We start from the raw sequence: 27,951 nt of genomic DNA on the forward strand, positions 1-27,951 counted from the left end.
GTTCGTCACGCCGCCACGGGGAGCGCTCGTGCGCCAGTCTTCTTGCAGCGGGCGCGCGGCCGGCTGCTTGTTGCAGTGCGCGGTACGAACCAACACACGCGAGTTCGCGGTCATAGGCTCGAACGAACATCGAAATCGACGGTCAGTGCGGTGACCATGATGATGGACAACGGGGTGATGTCAAATCACTATGACGGGTCGTACGCGGATGGGTACATGGAACAGGAGGAGGAATGGGAGCGCGAGGGTCTGCTAGACCCGGCTTGGGAGAAACAACAGAAAAAGGTCAGTTTTACACACCTCACACAATGTTGACACACGTTACGTGGGGTAGGTAAACGTAAACTGTACGCGAGACGAATACCCAGTTTTAAATAATGAAATAATATCGCCGGAAAGCCTTATCGCTTTCGTTCGTGACTCATGTTTGTGTATTTACAAAAAAATATATATTTTATCTGCAAATCGATAAAACAGAAGTCACACATAATACTGTTGGACCGGCTCGGGGACTACTACACTACTACATCTGATTGCACCTGCTTTATTAATTACCGGCGCTGACATAATAATTTATCTGATTATGAATCTATTTATAGAGATTAAAACTCTAAAAATATGAATTATCATAGGTTTATTTATTGCTAAAAATAAATGTAAAAATAAAAAAAAAGTCAAATCAAAAACTGAAAATAATTTTCAAAATCCCCGCGCATTTTCGAAAATGTAAGCACGGTCTTGCACATTTCCCGCCGCTAGTTGAAAGTAGATCGCGGCCGTGGACACTATTAAAAGATTTCTTGAAGCTTTTCGTGCGAGCGAGACGAGCGCACGCCGCTTCCCACGGGAGGGAGCGGGCCAGAGAGAGAGGAGTCGAATTTCCGTTAGTCATGTCCTAAAATGGGTCCAGCGCAGGCGCCGCTGAAAGCGCGGGCGTCCGACTTTACGTCACCATGAAACCCATATTTCAGGAAACTGGTGTGCTGGTGTGTCTGCGCTAACTGCATTCTGAACGATCAGTATTTACGCGGTGAGCTGGTGCTGTGTGACGAATGCTGTGACGCACCCCGGCAGCGCAACCTGTGGAATGTCATTAACGTCTTACGACACACTCAACACACACACTTCTGATTCAATTCTATTTTATTTGGTCCTTTAATTCAGCTGCTATGCTAACAGAATTAAACAGCAAAAGTAACACAAGAAAGAAATAATGATTTTTCTAAATTTTTATATGTTCGATAAAACTATAAAAAGTTAATCTCATGAAGCTTATAAAAATAAACCAAAGTCCGTAGCCACGAATATAGAACATACCTGCTAAACAAAAATATGTGACTTATGAAAACAATATCAGCTGGCGAAACTTCAAGGCACTTCTTGAAGTAACCTTAGATACTTATCATTCGCACCTCCGACTGTCTTCCGTCCCGCAGCACAATGTCATTAGTCAACCCACACAAGAATGCCCCTACCTACAAGGTTAGCTGTTGTGCTAGCTGAGTTACTTACTCAGGACGAGGACAATGAACGACCGAGGCTCGAGGCCTTACAGGATATAAACAAAGAGCCTGCGACACTCAGTGCATTGGCCGATCATGTATGGCGGGTCAATGTCGCGGCCGACCAACTTGAGATGCGTCTGCGCGGAAAAGTCGCCCGACGAGTCGCACTCGCGCTCCCAACGACTGGAATCAGTCTTCCGCAAGGAGGTCAGTAGCGCACTCATCACGAAGTGCTTTCCTCGACAAAATTTACAAGGAAACGCAATGCAGCGACCTCGAATGTCGATGCAAAACATATAATTCACTTTCTACATAATTGATCGTCAACAAAATTGTAGTTTTACGAAGTTTGAAGTGTTAAAATATTGATGGTTTAACACAAATATATCAAAAGCAACACCGTCGAGCATCTGCTTACGCTAGAAATCGGGCGTGAAAGTAAGGACGAGCTAAACTGGTTATAAAATCTGTGATTTACATAAACATGTTCATTTATGCCATGTTTATATTGTCAGAGTTCACAGAGAGACCGAATAATTCACAATTTGCCCATGTTCGGTATTTAATAACAACGATTGAATAATAATGCTGCATGAATACACGCACCATATGCTGGGCCTATTAAACTGATCTATGGATATATTTTATTCAATAACTGGCGTAATTACAACAAACAACGTAAAGTATGCAATAGAATAATTGGCTCTATTTGATGCATAATTCTCATTGCAGCAAAAAAACATTCACTTTGTCATTAGCTAAAGAATTTATCACCTTGGCATACCTTTTGCGCACGGGGTCATTGACACTGATAACCTCGAATACTCACTAATATTCTACGGGTATTAAGCCATCATTTTTCTATGGTATTTTTTTATCTTTTTACTTGAACATACAACAATGCCACAGATCTCGTTGACTGACAAACACGTATCTTTCGAGCACACAATAACACTTTCTATTGAACTAGGTTTTAGTGTAAGTGAGATGAAATCGAGATTGACAAAACCTAGATGTTTGTTGGAAACGAGTTTCAGGAGAGGTGACGTTGAAGTTGATCACAAATATGTTGACGTACATGTATAATATCAGTTACATAACATTTGACATGGCTATTTTTTCCTTGTCGTTGTTGGCTCGTTTTTGGCACGCGATCAAAAATCGAGGTACAGAAGTGTCGGCTTGCAGCTCTCCACACTGTTGGATAAATCATAAAAAATCTTTGAAATTAATTGTTCGATATAAAATAGTGCAGGACGTGGGTTCCTAGTACAGTATATTGGCTCTTGTATCGGTATCGTATCATGTTCGACAGCCACATCCGCGGTGTCGAGTGTTTACTAAGGTGTCTACGTCCGCCTACACACCAATAGCTGAGAATTCAACTTCCTCCGCGCAAGGTGCGTCGTCTGTTACTATTTCTCCGAACCCATTCATAATACCAGGAGTTAATTAAAATTCAATTCGTTGAATAAGGACGAGGTGAAGTATTATCAAATGCATAAAAAGGCGACAAATTGACTCAGCAACATCGTTTTAATGCCCTCGAAGAATGTCGAATACCTTTTGTGGTTTCCTGTCCCAGAAACAGTCTGTCAGCACGATAAAAGCCAGCAAATTACATTTAAAACTGTTTGGAATTAACAAGTAAAAAATAAATGTCACCAATTTATTCCAGATGTTCACGTTCACAGCTCAGGCAGTTAATAATTTCTTCCATTGAATATATTTTCTAAAATAGCTGACCTTTATGAATCAGTTTGAAATGTAAAATGTTGGATTCACGATGAATGTCGTTCGTATGCAAATAAGAACGAAACAAAATACGAACGACCTTCAATATTGAACTACGACACGATAAGTTAGTAACAAATTAACATAAAATAACGGTGAAAAGAAACTTTCTAAGCGTTATCACAATGCGCTTGCATCGACCGAGCCACTTCGAACCAGCTTTCCACCTAATACGATACAAAGCGATACAACACATACAAATAATATACTGCCTTACAAAAATAAACAAGCCAATAACCAAGTAACATCTCCCAAAGATAAAGAAAATAATCAAATGCATCGAATTAGAAGAATGTTTAGCGTCAATCAAACTTGTATTGAAATCTTCAATTAAAATGGTAATCAGATTAAGATAAGCTGATTAAAAATACACTATTAATGGCTTTAGAAAATTTTATTTCAAAAACGAAGTCAATTTAATACTGTCTAATACACATGAACTGAACTACTGCATATAACTGGAGCTTAGTGAACCAATAAAATTACAAGAACCTTATTAAACATATTCAGATCACATATAAATTCGGAGAACATTGCATCAATGTTTGTAAATATCAACTGGAGTTGGGGAAAACCTTTAAAAACTTGAATCATTAAGTGAAAGTGAATCTAAAGGCTTTAAGAATAGGGTTACTCATTGGGTGTCTTGTAAAAACCGCAGTGTACACGAGTTGTGGAGCCAGGAGGCACAATGTTTGGTCTCTAGCCCACGTCAATATCATTTTAAGTGGACCGGTTCTCGCCCGGACAGTCGCACTAAGCACGTAGACGTATTAAATTATAGAGCCTACATTACTTAATTGTACTGACAGTAATGAGGATTCTGTATTGGTATTTTAAACATTTATTAGGTTCCTCTATCTTTACTGTATTTATTATTTGAAGTTGCATTTTGTTTATAGAGTGTTGGTCTTTCATATTGCCTTGAGTGGATGACAATCCATACTTCTTTTTGTCAAGTAATTAGTAACGGTTTCGATGCTAACCATTTTGTAAAGTTGTTTGTATTATCTTGATACAAGGAAAATGTAAGTAGAAATCTTAAAGCTAAGAATTGTTTAGTAATTTTACCAACTGAACAGTGAAGACATGATAGTCTTCACTTTCTCTAACATCAAATAGTCGTTATCAACGTTATATTCTATTGAAATTCTACGTAGAACTATGTTGGTTCCATTACGAATTCAATTGACATCAATAACTTGAGCAATACTTGTTTTCAATATTCGCATTACACATTCAAATTTGTGGTTAATGGTTGCACTGCAGTATATATTTATTGAAGGCAGAAAAGGGATTTTGAGGTCAACTTTGTCGCTAGCGGTACACTAGGCTACACACGGGTGTTGTTTCCCAACAATACTAGCGAAGTTCCCACAGAATATAGACCTTCTCCTGGCAAGGAACACAACAAAAAATTGGACCATTCAATGAAAACCTGTTTAAAAAATCCACCAACAACAACAACATTGTTAGTAAAACACGCGCAGTTAAGTTGGACTGTTACTTGTAGTTGGGTGCATCTCGGTCGTGTCGGTTCGTTATCGAGTCGTGTCTCATTATTCCTTGGTTGCCGTCGTGTGTTTCAAAACGCGGAGAGCAGATAAGTAGGCGTCGCAGTGTCCGCCCACTTACTGCACCCAGGTGCGTTCCTAACTGCGCCCGCGCACCACTGTCAACCTTGTCTTATCGTTACACAATTGTTGGTGCATTCTACTACAATATAGTTAAACCTCACACTTAATTTTGTACATTCTGCAGAATAAAAATACACGATGTTTTTTCTAAAACAATCTCTGTCTGTGTTAAGTTTAGAGATACAAATAAGCCCATCAGTCAATCTGTTGGATTTCAGCTAAAGAATTGTCAGATAAATATGCGAGTGACGCTGACACGCCCCGTTTTACCAATCACGAGCGTTTTATATTTTCGCAAAAAACAGACGTTTCCATCGAGACTGACAGACAGGATCGTACGACTTCACGGACAGAGTGCAAACCAGCCGATGCCAACATCATCTATTTTTGACTCCGTCCCATCGCCCACGCGAAATGCTTACACTCACTTGCTACTATAATTATAATTAGAAAATCGTAACTCTAATAAAACTATTTCCGATATGCTAAAGGCGTTGGCATCTAAAGACTATAATTATTATATTAACTAACAAAACATTTGTTATATCAAATGAAAGTTCTCATATAACTCCTGCAATTGCTAATCAATTTGCAAGCATGACTTTTTTATTTGTCTAACAAGTTGCCTGCTAATAAGTATTAAATTCGAATACCAACCAATGGAGTAATAAAATGATAAATATCACTGAAGTAGAATTGATCACACAAACGTACCACGTGTCGTTATTCCGAGCTATCTTCACCGATTATCTGTTTAGATAAACGCAGCAGCCGTCATAGCGAGTTAGCGAGGGGGACCGAGTCTTTGGTCGCTATTCATTCGGACCCTACTCGTCCACAATAGATACGAGAGGGTAGAGGCAAGCAAAAAACACTCGAATAAACTTTGAATCAATTCAACAGCTGTTCAGAAAATCCGCGTCCTCGATTGTTAATCTTCACGGTTTTCGATCGCAGACGTAACATTTAGTTCCGCAGTACTAGTAATCAAACGAAACAAAATGACTAACACAAAATGCGCTCGTAAAGGGATTTCAAGCACTTGTCAGTGCTATCAATGCCGACGCATTCACGCGTCCAGTGTCAGATTCCAAACAGTGTTAATAAACAGATACCTATGCGTAGGACGTTTCCGCTACCACATCGCATCAACACGAGTGTACGCCAAATATACGCTGCACAAAGTCACAAGTTACCCCGTGAATGCGTCAGGAACACCGATATATTTAGTCATATCTTTTAATTACGGCAACAGACGTAATATTCCCATAAATAATCGCATGACCAATCACAGTGACGACAGTCAATTTAAAAAGAAACAAATTAAGAATGGAGCGCCCAGGCATTCGATAATGACTGCAGAATCCCTTATACGAATGAACCAGTTTGTTAAGCCTGTTAATTACGTGAATGTAATGGTTTCAATCTTCAAATAGTTCCATGGTTGCATAAGCAGTAACTCAGATCATCACGTTGGCTATAAAGATTCCGATTTTTGCGTCAGATTCCTGCACGCATGTAACGTAATCAAACTTTTTATAAACTTGTACAATCGCGCAAACTGTTCCGAGAAACATGCACGTCATTCTAAAATAGGGCACTCTCAGATTTCCACACCTAAAGAAGAACTAATAGATCAGTTCTTACACTGGCACATTGTGTTACAAATATGGATCGTGTTGTAGCAAATTTGTTTTTATTAGTCCCTCGCGTACAGGATGTCTGGATCACCAAGTCCCTTCCTCTATAAACTTATTCATTCGCTACCAATTGGCAATGGTGCATTTTCTTCATTTAACCACGTTAGTAGATCGAGTGTTGCAAGCGATAAGCCGTGATTATCTATCCCTGCCATATCTTTTATCTTTAACAATAATAACATTGAGTGCTGGCTGTGTTGTTATCATACTTATCACGAATATTTAATTAGATTATCAAAGTAATTCATGCACTTAAGTATTGACGTGCTACGTATATTGACCACAAACATTGACATCTCAAACTCTAAACAATTTTAAACTAAAACAAGAACTTTAACCAAACTTGGAATAACATCATGATAACAATAGTTGCAGCAACAATGTAAACGTTGGGGCGGCAAGGTGTCATTAATTAGTTCACGATTGCATCTTCAGGCCAATTGTGTTTTTGCTTCGAGACGCAAACTGCGCTAAGGACATGAGCAACAAAAGAGCCTGCGAATGCGAAGGTAAACAAGTACCTACAGCCTACAATGTCTGTAACTAGTTTATAAAAAGCTTCATACGTCTTCACACAATGACATAATCTGCACTTTGTTTATTTTGTGACAAGCCCATGCATAACAATAGATCACAAATGAATGTAGTGGACAGTGCCAAAAACTCCAATTTAGAACTAGTGGGTGGAGTTGTTTGGCTAATTTTATTCAATGAGGTCTCAGCAATTAACGCCGGACAAATGAAAACAATGTTAAAGATAAAAGGTGTGAGAGAACAACAGGACAGCATGTCAGAAAAATTTTGGCGTTCACATTAAGAAATATTTTCTTAACAATAAATATCTTGGTAGACGATGTCTTAATAAGTAATGGAAACAATTTTATTTTATATAACTTACATATTATTTTGGATAAATCAAATTTCATCTGGAACGTTACTTTCTATCCAATTTCTTCTTCAGCCAAATTGCTTTCAATGTCAATCTTAACAGCATAATAAAATGTTTTGTAAAGTATGTTCTAATGTTACCGAGTCTGACGAGGCGTGCCACCGTCATAACAAGTCTACCTCATTGTTGTCGCGGCGTGAATAGCTGACCACTCTCTTTTGTTTCGCTTATTCAAAATAACACATTGTCTACGAAAGGCAGTGCAGACCACAACCGAACCAAATAAAGCAAACCATTTTAATTATTTTTTAGCGTCCTTACACAAGCAAAGAAGTAATGTAATAAAAGACGTCACTCCAAAGGTAAACAGAAATCCCGGGAATATGTTCAACGCTAGACAGCCGTTGCCTTAGAAACTCTGGGAGCAAAATCGATATCGTCAGTCTGGGCTGCGGGCAGACTCAGTAACTATGACAACCGCTAAGTGAACAAACGCTAACGAAAATATAACAATAAACTCAGAACGCTCATTTAACGTGGCCTGAGGGTCGACGGCACCAAAACAATGGATAAATATCTGGCGCCCATTAAAATTGAATCATTCGGAACGTGGTCGATTGAGGTAGAATATGACCTTTAAATGTTACTGTCACTCCCTGTGCTAGCGCCAGCCACTACTGCTAATAAGAAACATGAGTATAACGAACGAACGAACCGAGTGCCTCATTTCGGAAATAATGGTTAAAGCGTGATGTATCTCAAATGTTTGTGCACAAAATTATCGCACTAACGAGCTCTCATCTTTGAAGTGCTCCAGTAAGCCGTGCTAATGAGTTTACTTTTTTCTAATACTCCAATACAAAATCCACACAGAAGAGACGGCCGAGGAATGAAACCGGAACATGCATTGATACCGGCCTGTCATTGTTGTCCTTCGTGCGGAACGCGCCATTGTCCTGTCTCTTCGTTTACACGCCGATGATGTGAAAAAGTCTTCGATAGCAAATCTAGATACCGAAATATCTAAACATAATCGCCCGAACCGGTTGTTACAGATAGAAATCAGAGAATTACGCCTAATTGACACGATTTAAAGGTTAACCGTTCATTACACAACGTGACTTGAAGCATCTGCTGCTCGTTTCCTATCTCGTACAGTATACCACTAACATTATTTTCTTTTGTGAAGACCTCTCGCACACAGCTACTGTTTATACATTGGTGCGATTTATTGTAAGACAGATAGAACCCAGGTGTATTTTAAGGTAGAAGGTTAGTTGTCTAAACAGCTACGTAAAAGCGCTCATTTTACGGCAGCTTTACAGATATCAACAATTTAGAGAGGCAAAAGTGAAACGTGTGGTTTTAATGAAATATGAGCGCAGGTACGGGCTTTCCACGTCTTCTTCACACGACTTAACTCGACATAAAAGCGAGAACACAATAGTATTTTTTTACATCCAGTTTTAATTGCGACAAACAATCCTGGTATATGTTACAAAACGTTTTAAACTGTTTCAGAGTTGTTATTGTGTAACAAACGTACGTTAGGTAGTATGTCAAATACAGCTGGTTACACGGCTTGAAGAGATTTTGTTTAATTTGAATTAATTAACGTAATAACTCAATAATGAGTTTCATAAAGTCCTTCAAATTATGGTAATAACTGCAAGAAATATAATAAATATGTAATTCAAGGCACTGAAAACGTATTTTATTTTCACTACTAGCCTACAGTCATATAGCTAAAAAAGAATAATACTAAATTTAGATTTAACAATACTAATTAGTAGACCACATCATTCATTTGCCGTCAACGTCCCTTTTATTTCGGACAGTGAAAAAAATTGCGGAAGTAAACGTGTCTGTCACTCTAGCGGTCTATATATAACTGAAAGTTCACAGCTTGGTGAAGCAACTGGGTCGGCGGTACACTAGTGGATGTTTCAGTTCCAATGATGATATATCGCTTGCATGGTCCAGTTAGCCATAAACCCGATACTAACCTATAAACTGCACGTGGGATGAGTTTTATTTCACCGACGGTTTTACACAAAACTATAACCTAACCAGACGATTTGAAAGACATGAATTTCTTCAGATTAGCTACGTTACAGAAACAATAAAGATTTCCACTCGGAATTCTTTTGTCTGTTCTTATGACTAGCGTTTAGCCACTATGATAATTTTAGACGATAGCTTCAAGATTGAATAGCGTTTGGTGATGTAAACTTTACGACTCAAACAGTAGTCGTATATTGTCTAGTATTGATTTTGGAGCTTTGTACTGGCATTTACTTTGATTTCGGGTCTAAATACATTCCGATATTGGAGTAATTTAGTCCAAACATTGAGTTTCCGATAATTTCTAAGAAGGTTCGGTACCTGCTTCGATAATATCTCCCATACTCCCGTAGCAAATTCTTTGTAAACATTATTTTATTTTACATCTACTTTTAGATATGAATATATTTATCTGAAATCAACCCTCCATAAAATAAATACAACGAAACAAGCAACATATTGAGATCCCGCAAGGAAACCCCTATCAAGTAATTGATTTAAAAACTGATCGATCAAGTAAAAAAGGACAGGAAAGACCAAATTTACGAGCAACACGAAAGTCGTCGAATTGAAAATTACCAAAGAGTCGATAATTCATGATTTTAGTGTCGATACCGTTACGTCATTATTTACACGAGGAAGTACGGGCGCATAAGGTTGCGAAACATATTTTAGTGAATGTTTATTTATAGCAAAACCATGGTGTATGAGTAAGTGGGTTTATGGCGGGAGTATTTATAAAAAACCATTGTACTACAGTTTGTTGAGCTCCGGTTACGTTATAATCAGTAATTTATGAGTTAACTGTTGAGCCCGCACCCAAACGATTGTCCACGAATTCGCTTGTGCAATTTATTTGGTTAACATGATGCTGTCAAAAGCCAATAGGTGATTCATAAGATTCTTTTTAAATGTCCGCGATTCTGTGGAAAGACAATCCGATGAATCTTATGTTGATTTTATAAACGACGTGGTTAAAACAGCTTCTGGAATTTCACTTCGAATGATTCAAAGATTTGTATCTTAAATTATGCTAAAATAATGATCAACGCTGGAAATTCGATAGAATAGGTAAATGAGAAGTTTATAATCCTACAAAGTTTGTTTGGATAGTTACACACACATTTTCGATGTTAAATCCATTGTTTTCAAATTGCCAACGAACTGAAGATGTTCGCTATAACAAATAGCCTCCGGTGTATGAAAATATCCCCGGCCCCGGGTTCCTCCGCCTACGCGTAATGTTGCCTATCTAATATACTATCTACCGCTTGTTCCCATGGCAGATATAATATTAAAGCTTCTTTTTCTCAGTCAGATTTATTTTACGAACGACGTCTTATTTTCGTCATCGGTAGCCTTTCTCAAATTCCTGTACCGTTGACCATTGAAGCTGAGTTTGATTTATCTGCAATACATAAAAACAAGTGAATTTCAAACAGAATTTTCAATTTATTACATTATTTATTGCCATTCGGACGTTTATCTCGGATTATACGTGTTCTAAACTCCAAACAGATTTGCTTTCTATAAAACTGAGAACCTGTACGGACAACTTTGAAGCGACTAAAGCACTTTCAATTTTATAAAACTCTGAACTGATGAGGAATTTTGTTTATAAATGCAAATAATAATGTGTGCTGGTATTAATAGCTATTTCCTTGTTACTCAATGATTTTTTTCCTTTTTGCAGGTACTAAACTGGACGTGACTGTTATCAGAACACATTCAACATGACACGTCATTCCAAATGTGAGTGTAAGCACTGAGTATAGGGAGACATCGACTCGCAAAATATTAGCGCGGTTTACGACATTCCCAAAATATTTTTTATTCTCCTTGTGATATCTAAGGTCGTTGATCTTAGAACACTGCTATCAAGAAGATACGAAAGTAATTTAAAGTTTTGTATACAATTTTATAAACTAGATCTGTAGAAGCGTGTCTGTGTTTACAGAACATAAAATTATATGTATGCCGTGTAACGGTCAGGTTATTGTTTATCGAAATTATGGTGGGCGGGTTGGCACCGGGCCCGACTGAACCACCTTCGCAGGTGTGGCTATCTATTAGTATTCCAAGAGCCAGTACCACACCGACAATCCATAGAATGCCTACCTAATTAAACCGGCGCCATAATCGTACCTCAATTGAGCAAATATTTAACCGTCTGCGTCTGTCACATGTTTACTTTGAAAGGCTCCATTAGGTGTGGTTTTAAAATAACAGATTGTAACTGTGTTGCTTGAAAATTGGCCTCGAATATACTGATAGGTGTTTTAAATTCATGTTACAGTTACTTAAATGATTTGTTTGAGTTCTTCAGACCACTTTCCATGTAAAAATTGTCTGAGTTCTAATCATTCTTAATATGGTTTTCATTAGATTTCTTGGATACTTACAAAATGTAGCCATGAATCTCGTTTCCTTTTTCTCTTATCCCAAATCAATTGGAGCTATCTATCGATCTATCAGTCATTGCCTTATCAGTTACACTACTGAAACAAAAATAAAATATGGTTTCTTACCAGATTGCATTCCATATCATTATTTATACTCGATCACTTTTATCTAGATAGTACACATAAACATTAGAAGTCATATTTCGTCCGACTTGTCAATGTAGTATTGAGGCTATCAGGCCAATAGCATTGCACCCACACTAACTAATAAGAAAGCCATTTGACACTTTTCCTCGAACCAAGACGATATGATAATAAATGAGCTTAATTAGAAAAAAGAAAATATATTGCGCATAATTTAACTTCGAATTCTTCGTTCGACGTAAATGCGACCGCATTCAGTAACGTATCGATTGACGGAAAGTTATTTGGAGTTTTTGATATCGAAATTGTTATACTCGTATACTCACTTCTAGTTTGTGAAATTCAAGTTAAGTTCTGGACGATTGAAGTATTGACAAATCTTTGAAAGTTAGTTTTAAAAAATACAATAACATCAATCGAATTTTTAGCTAGATGTCTTCACGAAATTTTAAAGATTTTCTATAGTTTATGCGTTACACAGTGTTCAAAATCAGAGTTTAGGGCCTAAAATCACGCTTCATCACTAAACAACCAGTACCCAAAATAAATGAACAATGGAGGAAGAGTATTTAAACTAAAACAATACCTACGGCATGCCGATAATAAAATGGATTATTTAACGTGATTTCCTGTTATAGCACCAGCACCCATCTCAATGCGCTTTGAGTCATCTGTGTAACCAGGGTAATTGAATGAGTAATTCGTGTTAATCGTATCAACAAACCGTTAGGATCGATCAGCCCACAGGTAGTCAAGGCATCATCAATCATAATAATTACCAATTGTCTTGTCACCTCTAGTATGAAACTTCATAACACTATTTGTTTGTGACCGCATCGTTCGAATCATGGCCGCTGAATGATGTTTTGAAAGGCTTTGTTAGTCAATCATAGCGAGAAAATATTGTTTGTAAATAATTGTCGTTTTATTAATTACCGTTTCGGTTTGGGCGTTTCGGTAATAAAAGAGTCTGTATTGGATGGTTTACATCGCTCTTTTCATTTATTTGCCATTACAAGCCGCCATATTGAAAAAATGGCGCCTAAAAACGGTTTTTTATTAATATCTTTTTTTGTATCCCCATGTCATTAGATTCTTTTTTAATAAAAGGTTTAGGTATATTTTCGCAAACCTACGGGTGTCATCACTGCGAAGACCGCCCGGAGGACACAGTGAACATATAACATAACACATATAACATTAGAAACGGGAACCTACTCCCCTGTTTGTACAACACACATTGTTTGTACGGTATCTCCGTTCCGACGCATTTAACGAAAAAATATTTATTTACAAAATTAAACTAGAAAAAATTTCCTACAATTTAGGAATCCTTTTGACTAATGTTGAATAGCAAAAATCGATTTACTACTTTCAATAACCGATATTAATCCAATCCGTAGAAAATCTTTGGATCTATCTTCATTTGTGACAGAAACTCTGTAGAATTAATCAAGTCAAGAATCGATCTTAATCTAAATATTGAAATCGGCAATTAGACGGGCAAAACTTTTACAAAAGTTATTTTAGTTTCAACTTAGTTAAAGAATATCAATTTCAGTTTAGTTATGAAAGAAGAAAAAGTATTACCTATTTATAACTTAATTTCACCCAGTTACCAGAACGCCCGTTTCGTGTAATACGTAAGAGTATAACTAAAATGTCACATTAATTACTTTCCTATTACGTTTATTATTCATTTCGTTTACGTAATCATTCAAATTATTCATCAATTCTAATTTAATAAAGCGGAAGAACTTACTAGTTTTACCATAAAAAGTATTTAGCATTTTATAATTCAGAAAGATTTATAGACCTATCTACTGCGCTGTGTAAAGTTAAGTGGTAGCCTATACCACACATTAGTCTTCTATTTATTACCAGACTTAAAAATAACACCATAAAAGCTTCAGTATAACGTGGAAAAAAAACAAACAAAACACTTTTCACTTTTATAATATTATACTAGCTAATGCCGGCAGTTTTGCTCACGTGGATTTACGGACTTTGTGGCTAATAAAAGTAGCCTAAGTTACTTCTTAGTACATCAGCTACCTGCCAATAAAAGTCCCGTCAAAATCAGTCCAGTCATTTCAGAGATTAGTCAGAACAAACAGATAGACAAAAATTGTAAAATATGTATATTGTTTTGTATGTATCGTACTATAAAGCAGTTTCAATATTAGATACAAACAGACACTCCAATTTTATTTATTAGTCTAGATAAGTAACGGTTTTCCAATACGTACATTACCACACTTACAACACGGTATACTAGTAAAATTGCAGAGAAAAGCTTCTATTATCACAGAAATAACACGCTAACGCCAATTGACACGAAGTTAACCTCTTACCAGTCGCCATCTTGGCATTATTGCACTCGAAATCACAACGGTGTTGCACCTTGAACTGCATTTATGATTTACATGGTGAAAGTCTGTGCAACATGTACGTACTTACTTCTATGTCATGCTACGTGTATAGTACCTTTTTGTTATTATTATAGAGAATTCGTGACTCCTTTGTTGGTCTAGTTGTGAACGCGAAAGCTATAATGTTCTTAATTCGAGGTCAGCTAAAGTATTGTAGGGCTTTTGTGTAAAAAAGCATGTTAATAAGGTCGGTCTTTAGATGTCTTTTTTTAAGGGGTAAAATCATCCAATGACTTCTCCCGCCTTGGGCGAGGCGAGAGGGAGTGTCAAACTCTTACTGACTAAAAACTACCCCGTTCCTACTCCTGCTTTTCGAGCCAGAGCCCCGGTAACCCGCTAGGTAGTCCGCAGCTTCGGATTAGGCATCAGCCCTACTGGGCCCCATCTGTGGTGGTTTGATGGCTCTTTGAAGGACATTGCTTTTGCTCTGTATTACAAACGAGTCAAACTTTATTATTTTTAAGTCTATCTCTTCTATGAATGTTTAGTAACGAATGATACCTATAATTATGTGAACTTGTAATTGTATGTTTGGAAACGCACCTACGACACAGGAGGAAAAACTAGTGTGGGGCAACGCTTTTAAAAGAAAAGGAAAAGATAATTGTTGTGCCATTGAGTAGGTAAGCTTGAAGGAAAAGAAAAAGGTTTGCGGTACTTGCGGTTGATACTCATATTAGTCATATTAATGTTTTAAAAAATAAGCTTGTTATTGAAAATTAAAATCATTTATTTAATACAATTTCTGTTTTATTACGCGTTCCAGCTGCTTAACTTGGGCACTGGGGTTCTAAACTTCTAACCATAACTCAGGAACTTGGGTCCTAACCATAAACATTTTTATAGGGCAAAGCGACTGTAATAGTACATTAAAGTAAATAACGACAATATTTGTATTTTTTATGAGAAAGTGTTACGAAAGACGTTTTAAAAATAATTGTTATTTTCACTTTGATATAATTTCCAGTCACTTTAATACAGCCATTAAATATTCGTAGCTACTTTTAAAGTTAAAGCTACGGATATTATATCCATAATGCCACAATAAAACTTATTTATTGAGTTATAAAGAACATATTCTATTACGTTGACTTTATTTTTTACTTACCAAACATTTGTAGAACATTGGATAAATAATGAGAATCAATAAAAATATGTATAATTAATATTTCTAAATGTTCACTTCCAAACTAAACATAATTTATTCTTGTCTTTTCTCTGTTAAATAATTCAACGATCATGTTAAGATTTTCTTGATCTATTCATTTATATTAATTGAATATTCATAGAAGATAAGTGATTGCCCAAAACTGGAAACATCGGTGCCTTTCCAAACAACTGGTAACGTTTTATAGTCACTTTCATATTTATGTTTATGATTATCTAACTTCGTATCACATAACGTTCGATACGGATCTGTTCGACGAGCCTTATTAAAAATATTAACGCGTTAACCTCTAACCTCCGACACCTACCTACCATAATAATTTCGTCGTCTGTCACACTCATTCTAAAAGACATTGAAAATAAACTTGTATAGATTCTTAAGGTCGGAACGCTTACTCTAAATTTAAAACATGTCCCTTTCAATCCAAATACTAAATCAAGAAAGGTATTGAAGTGGAAAATGTACAGTCACCTCATCTAATGATGAATGAACATTCCATCCTAAGGTTTAAGTACTAAATCATGCCAGCGCTAGTTTACCTGGCATCTAATTGCTCATATAAATGCAGTTTGGCACTCCGTATGAATTATGCATAAATCATAACCAGTTGACAGATTTGTTATTTACTAAAGACAAATAGAGGGCATGTAATGTAACTAGAAGCGTCATCAGCCAAAGCACGCGCTCAACAAAAAGTTATTGGCTTGCGGGCTCTAGAAATAGCTGTAATAACTGGATACAGCTGCGTTCATCCTCATCAACGTAACATTTGTACAGGTTTAAAGTTTCTTGGCAAATCTATTGTGGAACATGTTTGCGTAAATCATGCCCCTCGGCCGTCGGTATGCACCATCGTATTTACTTCTTAATTAACGAAATTAGACTATCATTTAAACGACCTTAAAGATCAGTGTCAACAATGCCATTGTTTGTAACGTTTTCAATGAGCTCAATAACTTCCTTGCGTAGCTCGCATATTAGTTCAGTTGAGTGTTCCTTCTCAATGTCAACAGTAATTTCAGAGTGTTATAGTTTTTCGAGGAATTGGTCATACGGCATAGATTCTTGGTCTCGATTTTAAGGATCAAAGAAAGTGAAACATGTAGCTCTCGAGACTAGTTTATACATTTGAATGGTAGCACATAACAGCAACTGCCGTTATTACCTTGCCATGTTTGCCTTGAAACAACCTTTCAAACTTTATCCTAATTTTACGAGTATACTGGTTTCTGGAAAACTTATCTAAAGAATTTGGTCATGGATGAATAGTGTAGTTTCTATAGCTACGTAAAGTTTGAAAGTTCGCATTAATCTGATTTCAGCATAACGGTCGGCTGACTTTCGTCCAGGTGACGACGTACTTTTCGTACTTCATACATTAGCACGTCGACAATATTTAAACGCTTCAATGACTGTGTACCACAGAGTAGTGCACATTCTACACATCTCGAATAGGCCGCTGTCTACACCTGCGTGCCTTATTTTAGCCCGACGCTGGCCGTGATGGCAGTCGCAAGGTGACGCGGGATTATTTTCATATTCTGGGTCACGATGTGTGTTTTGTCTCAGGGACGCTGAGTATTCCCGTATGCACGAGGTCGCGTGTCGTATTTATGTGACAATGTCGTTACTAAATCATATTTAAAATTCCACATAGTCCAAGGTGCGCTAGACTCAGAATTCCTCACTGTTTAAATTCTAAATTAATATAGGACAATGTCAGTGCGTGGAACAATAAACAGGACATTCAAGTGTCAGCGTTTGTACTCGTAGTACTCACACATACACGCAAATATATTTTTACGCAGGCGACAACCGTCTCCGTTATGTACAATAATGCATGTAATGTATTTGATCGACCTTTTGCGTATTCAATGTTGTCGAACGTTTTCCCCGGTAAATCATCATCGCCGTGCCAATGATACACAACTTTCTTTTTACGATATTCTCATAAACCATAATAAATGAAACGACTCACGACGCGCGCGGCTACCACTCGCTGTCGTTAACTGCGATGTTAATTTACGGCATATGGTAGCTACAGTAGCTAGGCGACTTATACCTTCACCTGCAAATTGTAGGTCATGTGGTAATGGAAGGTAGATTATTATTATTTTCTGTCCTGTGCCAAGAGGCAAGTTCCAAAGATGATTCATACATTACGAGCTCAGAATGCAGTTCGGTCACTTTTAATGTTCCGCAGTGATGGCATCTTTACAAACCTCAAACAGTATCTATAGATATAGGTGCTTGATTATTCTATGTCACATGTTTTCTATAGCAAAATACTTTTTAAAGCGTCGACAAAAGAATCATATTTCTGTAACGCGAACCTTTGAATTCAAATATGCTTGCAGGTAGAATTTTTTGCTCATGTCTCACATGCCTTTGTTTATACCTACCTCGTCTGTGAACTGGTTAACAATAGCTTAGTTATCTACACGATCGAGTTTAATCAGTCAGGTATCTATGCAATCATGTATAATATTCTGATTTTCTATTTCTTTGTAAATCTAATTAGGATGGGGCTTTAATAACTAACCTAGTTGCGTGATATCAAACGATGACGTTAGTTCAATTGAAATATACAATTCTTTGAAGTAATTGTCAGCTTCGGCATTAGTCCAGCGAGTCACGCAGTCTGTTGAATGTAGGTATTGAATTCTATTTATCAGTTCCGACCTTGACGCCACCTCCGGAACCAATCAGCTCTGTGAGTTTGCATAGGAGCGCCGGTCGTGAACTATTACTGCCTTTCAGATATTGTTCAACATCGGTCACAATAGAATTAGATCTTAATTCCGTTAGCCGGCTTTCGATACTCGGCTAATGATATAATCAAACTAACAGTGACGTCCGCACGACCCATTATGTGGGTTATTGCTATCTAATGGAGCTTATTTGAATAACTAAAAATATACATTCATATCTACATCCGTTCAAATAAACACCGAATTCGTTGGCTTTGAATTTTTAAACACAAAAGGACGTTAAAACTTGTTATTTACATAATTCCTTGAACAAACAACAGTGATGGATTATGAATACTAAAATCTAAGCTGACAATATTCAAAAATTATTCCAAAACTCTATTTGAGCGCTCGCAGACAGTATTCACAGCTAACGTTCATTCTCGTTTCCACAATTTTGAGTCGAAATTGCAAAACGAATACGACGGGTGCTAATAACTGCCAGTGAATTTGGCACTACGAGGGTCGAACCCCTCGGCATACCGCCCGCTCCCCTACCTGATGCAACTGCAGTATTGATTAACGGCACTTGTATACCTACAATGTCGTATTTCCGACTAATTTGTTGCTTACTCAAAATGTGAATTAAACAATCGTTAGTAAAATGACTAAAATAATTTTACTTTTATGACATAATAGTATTTTGTACTATTATTACCTACAGAACACTCAATATAGTTAAGAGACTGGTAATAACAACAACAACAACAAAACAGACACACACAATACACACAACGGTTCATATAACCGAGTCACCTTTCCTGCTTTACCAATAGCGTTCAAAGTCTCAAACAATTCTCACTTTCGCTTTCAGACCTTCACAGCATGGTGCAACAGCCACCTTAGGAAGGCCGGTACCGGTATTGAGAACATCGAGGAAGATTTCCGCAATGGACTGAAGCTCATGTTACTGCTGGAGGTCATCTCCGGCGAGACCCTGCCCAAGCCTGACCGCGGCAAAATGCGTTTCCACAAGATCGCCAACGTCAACAAGGCTTTGGACTTCATTGCCTCTAAAGGTAAATACAAGAACAACTTGTTATGGCCATATTGTAATGTAAGAGCTTTATCAAGATTTTATCTACACTTCCGTAACCTCAATGCAATATAACCTAAGGTAATCTAACTAGCTTTCTGCAAGCATGCTTAAAACAAGAAAGGGCTATGTCAACCTCCCGTTTCGAAAGCCAAAATTAAATTATAGACCGCTCCATTCCGATCTGAATGAAAGACATTCAATGTCCAAACACATTAGTAATGATACCTATAGTTTAAATTAAACCAAATATTCCGATACGCTCAATTTACTTCAAACTTGCATTTATAACCATATTTGTAAAACAGAACAAATTTGTTATGGACAATTCAATACAAATTATTGCTTCAGAACAGTACATACCTATTTCGTAAACGATTTGCTAAGAATATTCTCTGTTACTCCTTCACTTACACATTGCGATTTTCGAATACAATGTTCGTTTTATGGGTAGATATCTATTGCCAAACTATCAGGCAGTATTTGTAAAACGAAATACCAGTACTTTAAAATAAAAGTATTAAGCCGGCTGGATGTTTTAAAATAAGGAACGCCTAATAAAACGCTATTCAACAGGAATCCGCGCATAGATTTTAATACGCATAACTATCTAACAAGAGCATATCTAATGAGAACTTAACGAAAATTTTAGTGGACAATTTCGCGATTTTGCAACGACATAAAACTACTAAAGTACCTAGCTAAAGTAATTTATGTCGACACGATGTCATGTTACGCTTGTACTGTTAAAATCGTCACTATACAACTGTACTATGCAACAGACTAACGATCGAGCAACAGATCGTATAGTAACAGTTTTCAAGTATTCACAATTCACAGATAACTATGGCTGGTACGTTAGTTATGTTGTTCCCTATTGCCTTATTGGTACCAATAAATATGGATGTACTACAAGCAAACTTTTACCTAACACAAGGATAGCAGGATTTTATTGTTAACTAGCACTAAAGTAATTTTCTTAGTTTATTTTAACGTCTAATAATCGCTTAAATTCGAAGAGAAATAGAAAAGATGCTAGTCCTATGTCAAATGACTAAAATACAATGAAATCTAATAAATCTCGTATCAAACAATCGTACATACGTTCCACAATACGACCATTCACTCGAGTTTCTATAAAGGCAAACACATTTATTATTATAACATCCAAATACGGTTTAATGGTATGACGCCAAAGAGGTAATACTCAGAACATATTACAAGCCATATTTAAGGAAAACTAACACTGTTTACAAACGTTACGTTCCTAATATAGATAATCTAAAACGAGTACTTAAGAATGGTGTAGCCGTAACCAAATAAAAATCACAATTTACATACTTTTATGAAGGCAGATATTTTTTGTATATCAGACTGCTACTGGGCTTTTTACGCTTAGCTGATTAATCACTCTAAAACTGTGTGCCTACCTTTAGAAAATTATTTCGGTTCGTACCCTAGTATTAGTAGCAGTAGTAGTGAAGATGGTTAGGAGAAATCTCAATATTATAACAAAAATAACAACTTTAGATAAATACATTTTCAGGCGTGAAACTGGTGTCAATTGGTGCCGAAGAAATCGTCGATGGCAACCTTAAGATGACCCTGGGTATGATCTGGACCATTATCTTGCGATTCGCCATCCAAGACATCTCCGTTGAAGAAATGACCGCCAAGGTAATAAATAAATCCAATCGATTCTACATACTTATTATGTACCGGTACAGTAAACAGTACGAATGATTAGTCATCGACAGCAGTAATGTGAACAAAAATGTGATTCGCAATGCATTTTTCAATTCCACATACATAGCATTGCGAACAGTTTTTATCAATTAATAAAAGGATGCTTTTCTGTACAACAATTAGTCATTCATGATATGGTATCTTCGGCTCTCAATTCTTTATTATTATGTATACCAACAGGAAGGTCTGCTGCTCTGGTGCCAACGCAAGACAGCTCCATACAAGAATGTCAACGTCCAGAACTTCCACTTGTCTTTCAAGGACGGTTTGGCCTTCTGTGCCCTGATCCACAGGCACAGGCCCGACCTCATCGACTACAGCAAGTTGTCCAAGGACAATCCTCTAGAGAACTTAAACACGGCTTTCGATGTAGCCGAGAAGTATCTCGACATCCCCCGCATGTTGGACCCCGACGGTAAGACACGCTTTTGATGCTTCTAGCTCGAAAGAACTTAGAATAGAAAGTTCTTTTACTATTCTAATATCTCAACGATTTGTTACTGCAATGGCAAATTGCCGCATTTCAGATTTCTATTTGATTAGTCATCAATAAATGAACAACACATATAAATTGTAACTGGATATTGCAGACTTAATAAACACACCAAAGCCGGACGAGCGCGCCATTATGACCTATGTGTCGTGTTACTACCACGCCTTCCAAGGCGCGCAACAGGTACAAAACAAAATGTAAAAATGGCCGCCACACGTTACCGCCATTTCCGCGTTTGATACCAGAACCCTAACGCCAGGCCTTTGTGTGTAACTTATAGCATGATGAGTGCCTCGCTTTATATCAAGGAAATCCCAATATTCAATGTTGATTAACCAATATTTGAGACCTCGGAAGAGTTTCGATAGGCTGGTAATCCAAACCACAAGGGACATGGAGAAGTATGGTTACCAATTGCGCCTTTCTGCCCCGACCTTTTACTGCTGAGGTTCGCAGAAGGCGAAGAAAGGTCTTCCGAGGTCAAATATGTAATTATGTGCCAAAAATCCAGTTCCAGATTCCAGAATTACCTTTATTTTATAATGTGTAACAAAAACAAATATACCTAACTGTTCCTATATCATTACCGATTCCAAGAACGAAGATGCTACCTAAATACTTATAAATTGTGCAAACATTATAAAAAAATATATAAGCTTTATGTTGTTAACTCGTACAGTATTTTATTGATATCAAACAAAAGAATGCTTGTGTTCTAAATTAACCGCTCTCGTTTCTCATTCAGCTATTTGAAAATAAGTCGTCGTTAATTTTATTGGCTAGATGTTCGTTGAGCGGCACAATGTCAATTAGTACATTAATTAATTTCCTGTTTTAAGTCCTATAATTAAACGTGATAAGACAATGCGGGTTGTTAAAATACGGCGTTTTTTATTGTATTTTAGCCTGTTGACAACTTAAAACTAGACTCCAGAAAAACAAACTCAATTCCTACGATGAGTATCAGACCATCAAACCGTTGTATTCTAAACTTAACGAACTTGTAAATGTTAACGATGTTGTTTTCGAAAGGATAAACACAAGCATTCCAAGTAAGGAATAATTCATGATACATCGCATGAGAACTAACACTGTGTTGCTTGCGTGCCGCTTGTCAGATCTGCAGAACACAGCGATGCCGGACGAGCGTGCGGTCATGACATACGTCTCTTCATACTACCATTGCTTCTCTGGTGCACAAAAGGTTTGTATCTCCTGACCAACTAATAAGTAAACGCAAAACTTTCAATGTTATGGACAAAGTCGTAATACTGATTGTTGATTTTGTTCTGGGAATATAATTTAAACTGCTTTAGCTCGTAAAAGTATGGTACTTACTTATTTAGTCAAATTTAGATGAAACTAACGATATTACAGGAAAATATTTCTTAAAGATAAAAGGGATTTTGTGTAAAATCCACAGGCTGAGACGGCCGCGAACCGCATCTGCAAAGTTCTCAAAGTCAACCAGGAGAACGAACGCCTCATGGAAGAGTATGAGCGTCTTGCCAGTGATGTAAGTATCTTATTTTACAACATGCAACATTCGTCTCTTAGAAAAAATCTAACGTTTTATTTTATAGTCGAGCATTTAACAATACTTGGCTAGCAATATTTATGTTGCAGTAAAATATAATTAATGACTACCAATTTTATAGCTGCTGGACTGGATTCGGCGTACCATGCCGTGGCTGAACAGCCGCCAAGCCGACAACTCTCTTGCCGGTTGCCAGAAAAAACTGGAAGACTACCGTACTTACAGGTAAACAGCTCAATACTATAAACTTTAAAGGTTGCCCATAAAATAACCGCTGAAAACGTAATAATAAACATGTTGCACTGCTAGTTCTGTCTGACATAAAATATTTTATGTATTCAGGCGTAAGCACAAGCCGCCACGTGTAGAACAGAAGGCCAAGCTGGAGACGAACTTTAACACCCTGCAGACCAAGCTCCGTTTGAGCAACCGCCCCGCGTACATGCCCACCGAAGGCAAGATGGTCTCTGTAAGTATACTCTGCATTGATATAAAAGAAATATTAGGAACAAATAAATCGGCTTGTGAACTATTCTTTGGGGTGACGGCAAAAGCCACACACAGAAGAATTGAGCGGAGTATTAAAATAGAAACTACAAATGCAAAATGCAAATAATACAGTTCGAGCCTAAATGTCGTTTAAATCAGATGATTTTCGTATCTATACCAAAATAAGATTTGACAAAAGCTAAAATCGATCATATCTATTTCAAGGACATCGCTGGAGCTTGGAAGGGCCTGGAGATCGCCGAGAAGGCGTTCGAAGAATGGCTGTTGAGTGAGATGATGCGTCTTGAGCGTCTTGACTACCTGGCCCAGAAGTTCAAGCACAAAGCCGACATCCACGAGGACTGGACCAGAGGTGGGTACAAAAAAAACATACAAAAAAGACATACAAATATTTTCTATCTTTAAATCCTCACTTATTAATCAAATTGCCGTTTGAAACTATGTTAAATTGAATCTGTTCTAATTTTCAGGCAAGGAGGAGATGCTCCAGTCTCAGGACTTCCGTCAATGCAAGCTGAACGACATCAAGGCTCTGAAGAAGAAGCACGAGGCTTTCGAGTCAGACCTCGCTGCACACCAAGACCGCGTCGAGCAGATCGCTGCTATTGCCCAGGAACTCAAGTAAGAAACTTTCTCCTAAATAATTTCCTTTCGTTTCCAGCAGCTTTTCAGAAAATAACCTTTTATTGCGAAACAGGCACGAACATCCACATTTTAATATCTTAATAGTTTCGGTTACTTCGGTCTGTCAGTCAATCAATCAGTGACAGTTTTTTTTTTTTTCATGGTCCAGAGAAAATTGTTGTCTTTTCCCGTTAATCCTGATCGATTTTTACTTAGCCTGTTGAATATGGTACTAAAACTTCGTTCTCATCACCAGCACCCTGGAGTACCACGACGTGGCGAGTGTGAACGCTCGCTGCCAGCGTATCTGCTCGCAGTGGGACCGGCTGGGCGCGCTCACACAGCGCCGCCGCCACGCGCTGGACGACGCCGAGCGCGTGCTGGAGCAGATCGACCTGCTGCACCTCGAGTTCGCCAAGCGCGCTGCTCCATTCAACAACTGGTACTTTATTCTTAACACAAAATCAATCCAGCCATTGCAGCAATTACTTTTTTGCATGTATACATTCTCATTTTCCATTTATTGTGTACCAGGTTGGACGGCACTCGGGAGGACCTTGTCGACATGTTCATCGTGCACACCATCGAAGAGATCTCCGGTCTCATGGACGCGCACGCTCGCTTCAAGGCCACCCTTGGAGAAGCCGACAAGGAATACCAGGTAAATATTTTAAAGAACTAGATTCTCCTAGATATTTACTTTCCATTTTAACATAACATCAAATATTTTCAAATATGTTTCTAATAATATTATTTTATTCGAATTCCAGGCGATAGTCAACCTGGTACACCAGGTTGAGTCCATCGTGAAACAGCACCAGATCCCCGGAGGTTTGGAGAACCCCTACACCACTCTTACTGCTCACGTAAGTATTCATATTATTTCATCTTATAAGTCAATTATTTTTGTAGAAGACACAGTGACAATTTAAAAAAGCGAACCGAGAGGAGACTTTAAAAGAAATCTTTATTCTACAGGAGCTGAACCGCAAGTGGTCCGACGTCAGGCAGCTGGTACCCCAGCGCGATGGTACGCTGGCCGCCGAGCTGCGCAAGCAACAGAACAACGAGACCCTCAGGCGCCAGTTCGCCGAGAAGGCCAACGCTGTTGGACCCTGGATCGAAAGGCAAATGGATGCCGTTACCGCTATCGGAATGGGTCTGCAGGTAACGTAACTAAAACCTTAATTGAACTTCATTAAAGATTCTATGAATAGTCCCTTAATCGTATGTTTTATAATGCCAGGGCTCTCTGGAAGACCAACTGCGTCGTCTCAAGGAGTACGAGGCTGGCGTATACGCTTACAAACCACATATCGAGGAATTGGAACGCATCCACCAGGCCGTACAGGAGGGCATGATCTTCGAGAACAGGTAAGCAACAACATGATTACAAAACCTTACCTATTTCACAAGAAAGTCTACAAAAATAGAGTTTCTGTTCAGAAAAAAGTACGAAGAATACGTTTTGAGAAATACGATTATTCCTACAGGTATTCGCAATACACAATGGAAACTCTGCGCGTAGGCTGGGAACAACTTCTGACTTCCATCAACCGCACTATCAACGAAGTCGAGAACCAGATCCTCACCCGCGACTCAAAGGGCATCACTCAGGAACAACTCACCGAATTCCGTGCTTCCTTCAACCACTTCGACAAAAACCGCACCGGTAAGTGAACAAACTATCTACTACAAAAGAATTTGTTTTACAATAATTATCTAAGTATTATATTGTTCTCATGTTTATTTTGTCGTTGATAGGCCGCCTAGCGCCCGAAGAATTCAAATCATGCCTGGTGTCTCTCGGATACAGCATTGGCAAGGACAGGCAAGGAGAACTCGACTTCCAGCGCATTCTCGCTGTTGTCGACCCCAACAGCACAGGTAATTAAAAATGCTAATGAAAAAACATCTGCCACTATGATTTTTTTAATAACGCTGATAAAACATTAAATTCTCTATTTTCAGGCTACGTGTCGTTCGACGCATTCTTGGACTTCATGACCAGGGAATCCACAGACACAGACACCGCTGAACAAGTCATTGACAGCTTTAGGATCTTAGCTGGCGACAAGGTAAACCCCGTCCCGATTTCGTACCTACAGTCACTTCATATTTAGGTTTGGATAGGTAATAATGATGTTGTATTTTCCTCGCTAGCCCTACATCACGGCGGACGAGCTCAGGCGTGAGTTGCCTCCCGACCAGGCAGAATACTGCGTGGCGCGCATGCCACCATACCGCGGCCCTGGAGCACCCGCCGGCGCTCTTGACTACATGGCATTCTCCACCGCATTATACGGCGAGACCGACCTTTAAGGTACATTACTATTATCATAAATACATCTTGACTGCACAGATTAGTTTTCCTTAAAAAACTTTTTAAAACACCTAGGCCTTCCGATCGTTTAGTCTCGATGGTATTTGGCAAACCTCCAGATTGTCATTGGGCGGTTGCCTAACGCCCACCATGCTTACATGTTTTGTTGAATAGACATATTTATAGAAACTGAAATATTTTTTACTCAGACACAGGTCGCAGCAGTGGTATCATAGGACATTGTCATCCACGTCATCACTCAAGGAGGGTAGCTAAGATGGCGCGCGCTCACCGCGCTCACTACTAACACACGGCCCGAGGCTCCAGCGGCGACGTAACGGCGCACAAAGATTATTTCCATTACATTGACCTACCTCTCAAAATCGCCCTAAACCAAGGTCAATGTAGAGCAAACAATTTTTGTGGAATAATTTAGTCTATAAAACAGTTCTATATTAAATATTATTATGTGCAATGTTCAAACCAAAAATGCCATTAACTTTCATACCATAAATCTCCTTCCTAATGTTTAGTAACCTTTTGGCTCAAATCAGAGAAATCATTTTATATGTTTACAACACTCTATTTATATTTACATTAGCATTAGGTATTTTTAACTTTTATAAGAAATTCTCAGGGAAGTCACAAAAAAATTATTTGTAAGATAAAATGGTGCTAATGTTAGGCTTGACTAATGTGTGACACCAAAATAAGACTCATTTACATTGTGAGAATGTTTTTGTTATATTTTTTTTATTTATAAGCAAACATTATTTATACAAGATCAATTTTTATTTACTGCCATTAGTAATTATAATACTTTGATGGTAGGCACAGTATTGTACTAAGTTTTCTAAATTTATAAATGTTGCAGGGAAGTGTCACACAAATTATTTATATCATAGATTGCCATAGCTTGCCTGCATCTATTTATTTATCATTTTTATATGATTATCGTTTGTGAGAGTATTGGAATGAGTACTCAAAATAAATGATCTGCCATATTTTTGTCTTTTAATAATGACTGTGTTGTTAATCCAACCAATTATATTACAATGAGACAACAGCGGTATGTAGAATAAGAATGACTTATGTGCCCAAAAGTATACTAACTCGAATGTACAGCTACTTTAATAAAGAGCTCTTAAACAAATATTATTTTTATTTTGTTCTGTTACCTAATATTAAGTCTGGCTG

The 27,951-nt window shown here is 37.8% G+C and overlaps 1 protein-coding gene across 4 annotated transcripts; it reads left to right on the forward strand.

Moving 5' to 3' along the window:
* LOC118267392 (alpha-actinin, sarcomeric) lies at positions 1–27,907 on the forward strand. 4 transcript variants are annotated; one of them, XM_050694353.1, is made up of 21 exons: positions 26–285; positions 19,300–19,504; positions 21,068–21,198; positions 21,448–21,682; positions 21,858–21,950; positions 22,882–22,964; positions 23,184–23,276; positions 23,419–23,522; positions 23,640–23,766; positions 24,012–24,159; positions 24,278–24,428; positions 24,688–24,873; positions 24,966–25,092; positions 25,202–25,297; positions 25,410–25,598; positions 25,678–25,805; positions 25,925–26,103; positions 26,196–26,318; positions 26,403–26,509; positions 26,595–26,754; positions 26,964–27,907. In XM_050694353.1, exons 1-20 carry the CDS (start codon positions 157–159, stop codon positions 26,751–26,753), a joined length of 2,793 nt encoding a protein of 930 aa, XP_050550310.1. In that variant the 5' UTR covers positions 26–156; the 3' UTR covers position 26,754; positions 26,964–27,907. The 4 variants fall into 4 exon arrangements, with proteins under 4 accessions (XP_035437223.1, XP_035437224.1, XP_050550310.1 ...); XM_035581330.2 differs by lacking the exon at positions 22,882–22,964 and having other exon boundaries at positions 1–285; positions 21,858–21,943; XM_035581331.2 differs by lacking the exon at positions 21,858–21,950 and having other exon boundaries at positions 1–285; positions 22,879–22,964.
* The last annotated feature ends 44 nt before the right edge of the window (positions 27,908–27,951 follow it).

Source organism: Spodoptera frugiperda, chromosome 6, assembly GCF_023101765.2.
Source record: "Spodoptera frugiperda isolate SF20-4 chromosome 6, AGI-APGP_CSIRO_Sfru_2.0, whole genome shotgun sequence".
NCBI lineage: Eukaryota > Metazoa > Arthropoda > Insecta > Lepidoptera > Noctuidae > Spodoptera > Spodoptera frugiperda.

What these genes read in the sequence shown, in the direction of transcription:
- LOC118267392 (XM_050694353.1), top strand. Translation starts at nt 157, where the DNA reads ATGATGATGGACAACGGGGTGATGTCAAATCACTATGACGGGTCGTAC. An exon ending in CCGAAGGCAAGATGGTCTCT is followed by an intron (nt 23,767 to 24,011) that starts GTAAGTATACTC and finishes ATCTATTTCAAG; the next exon opens with GACATCGCTGGAGCTTGGAA. An exon ending in CTATCGGAATGGGTCTGCAG is followed by an intron (nt 25,599 to 25,677) that starts GTAACGTAACTA and finishes TTATAATGCCAG; the next exon opens with GGCTCTCTGGAAGACCAACT.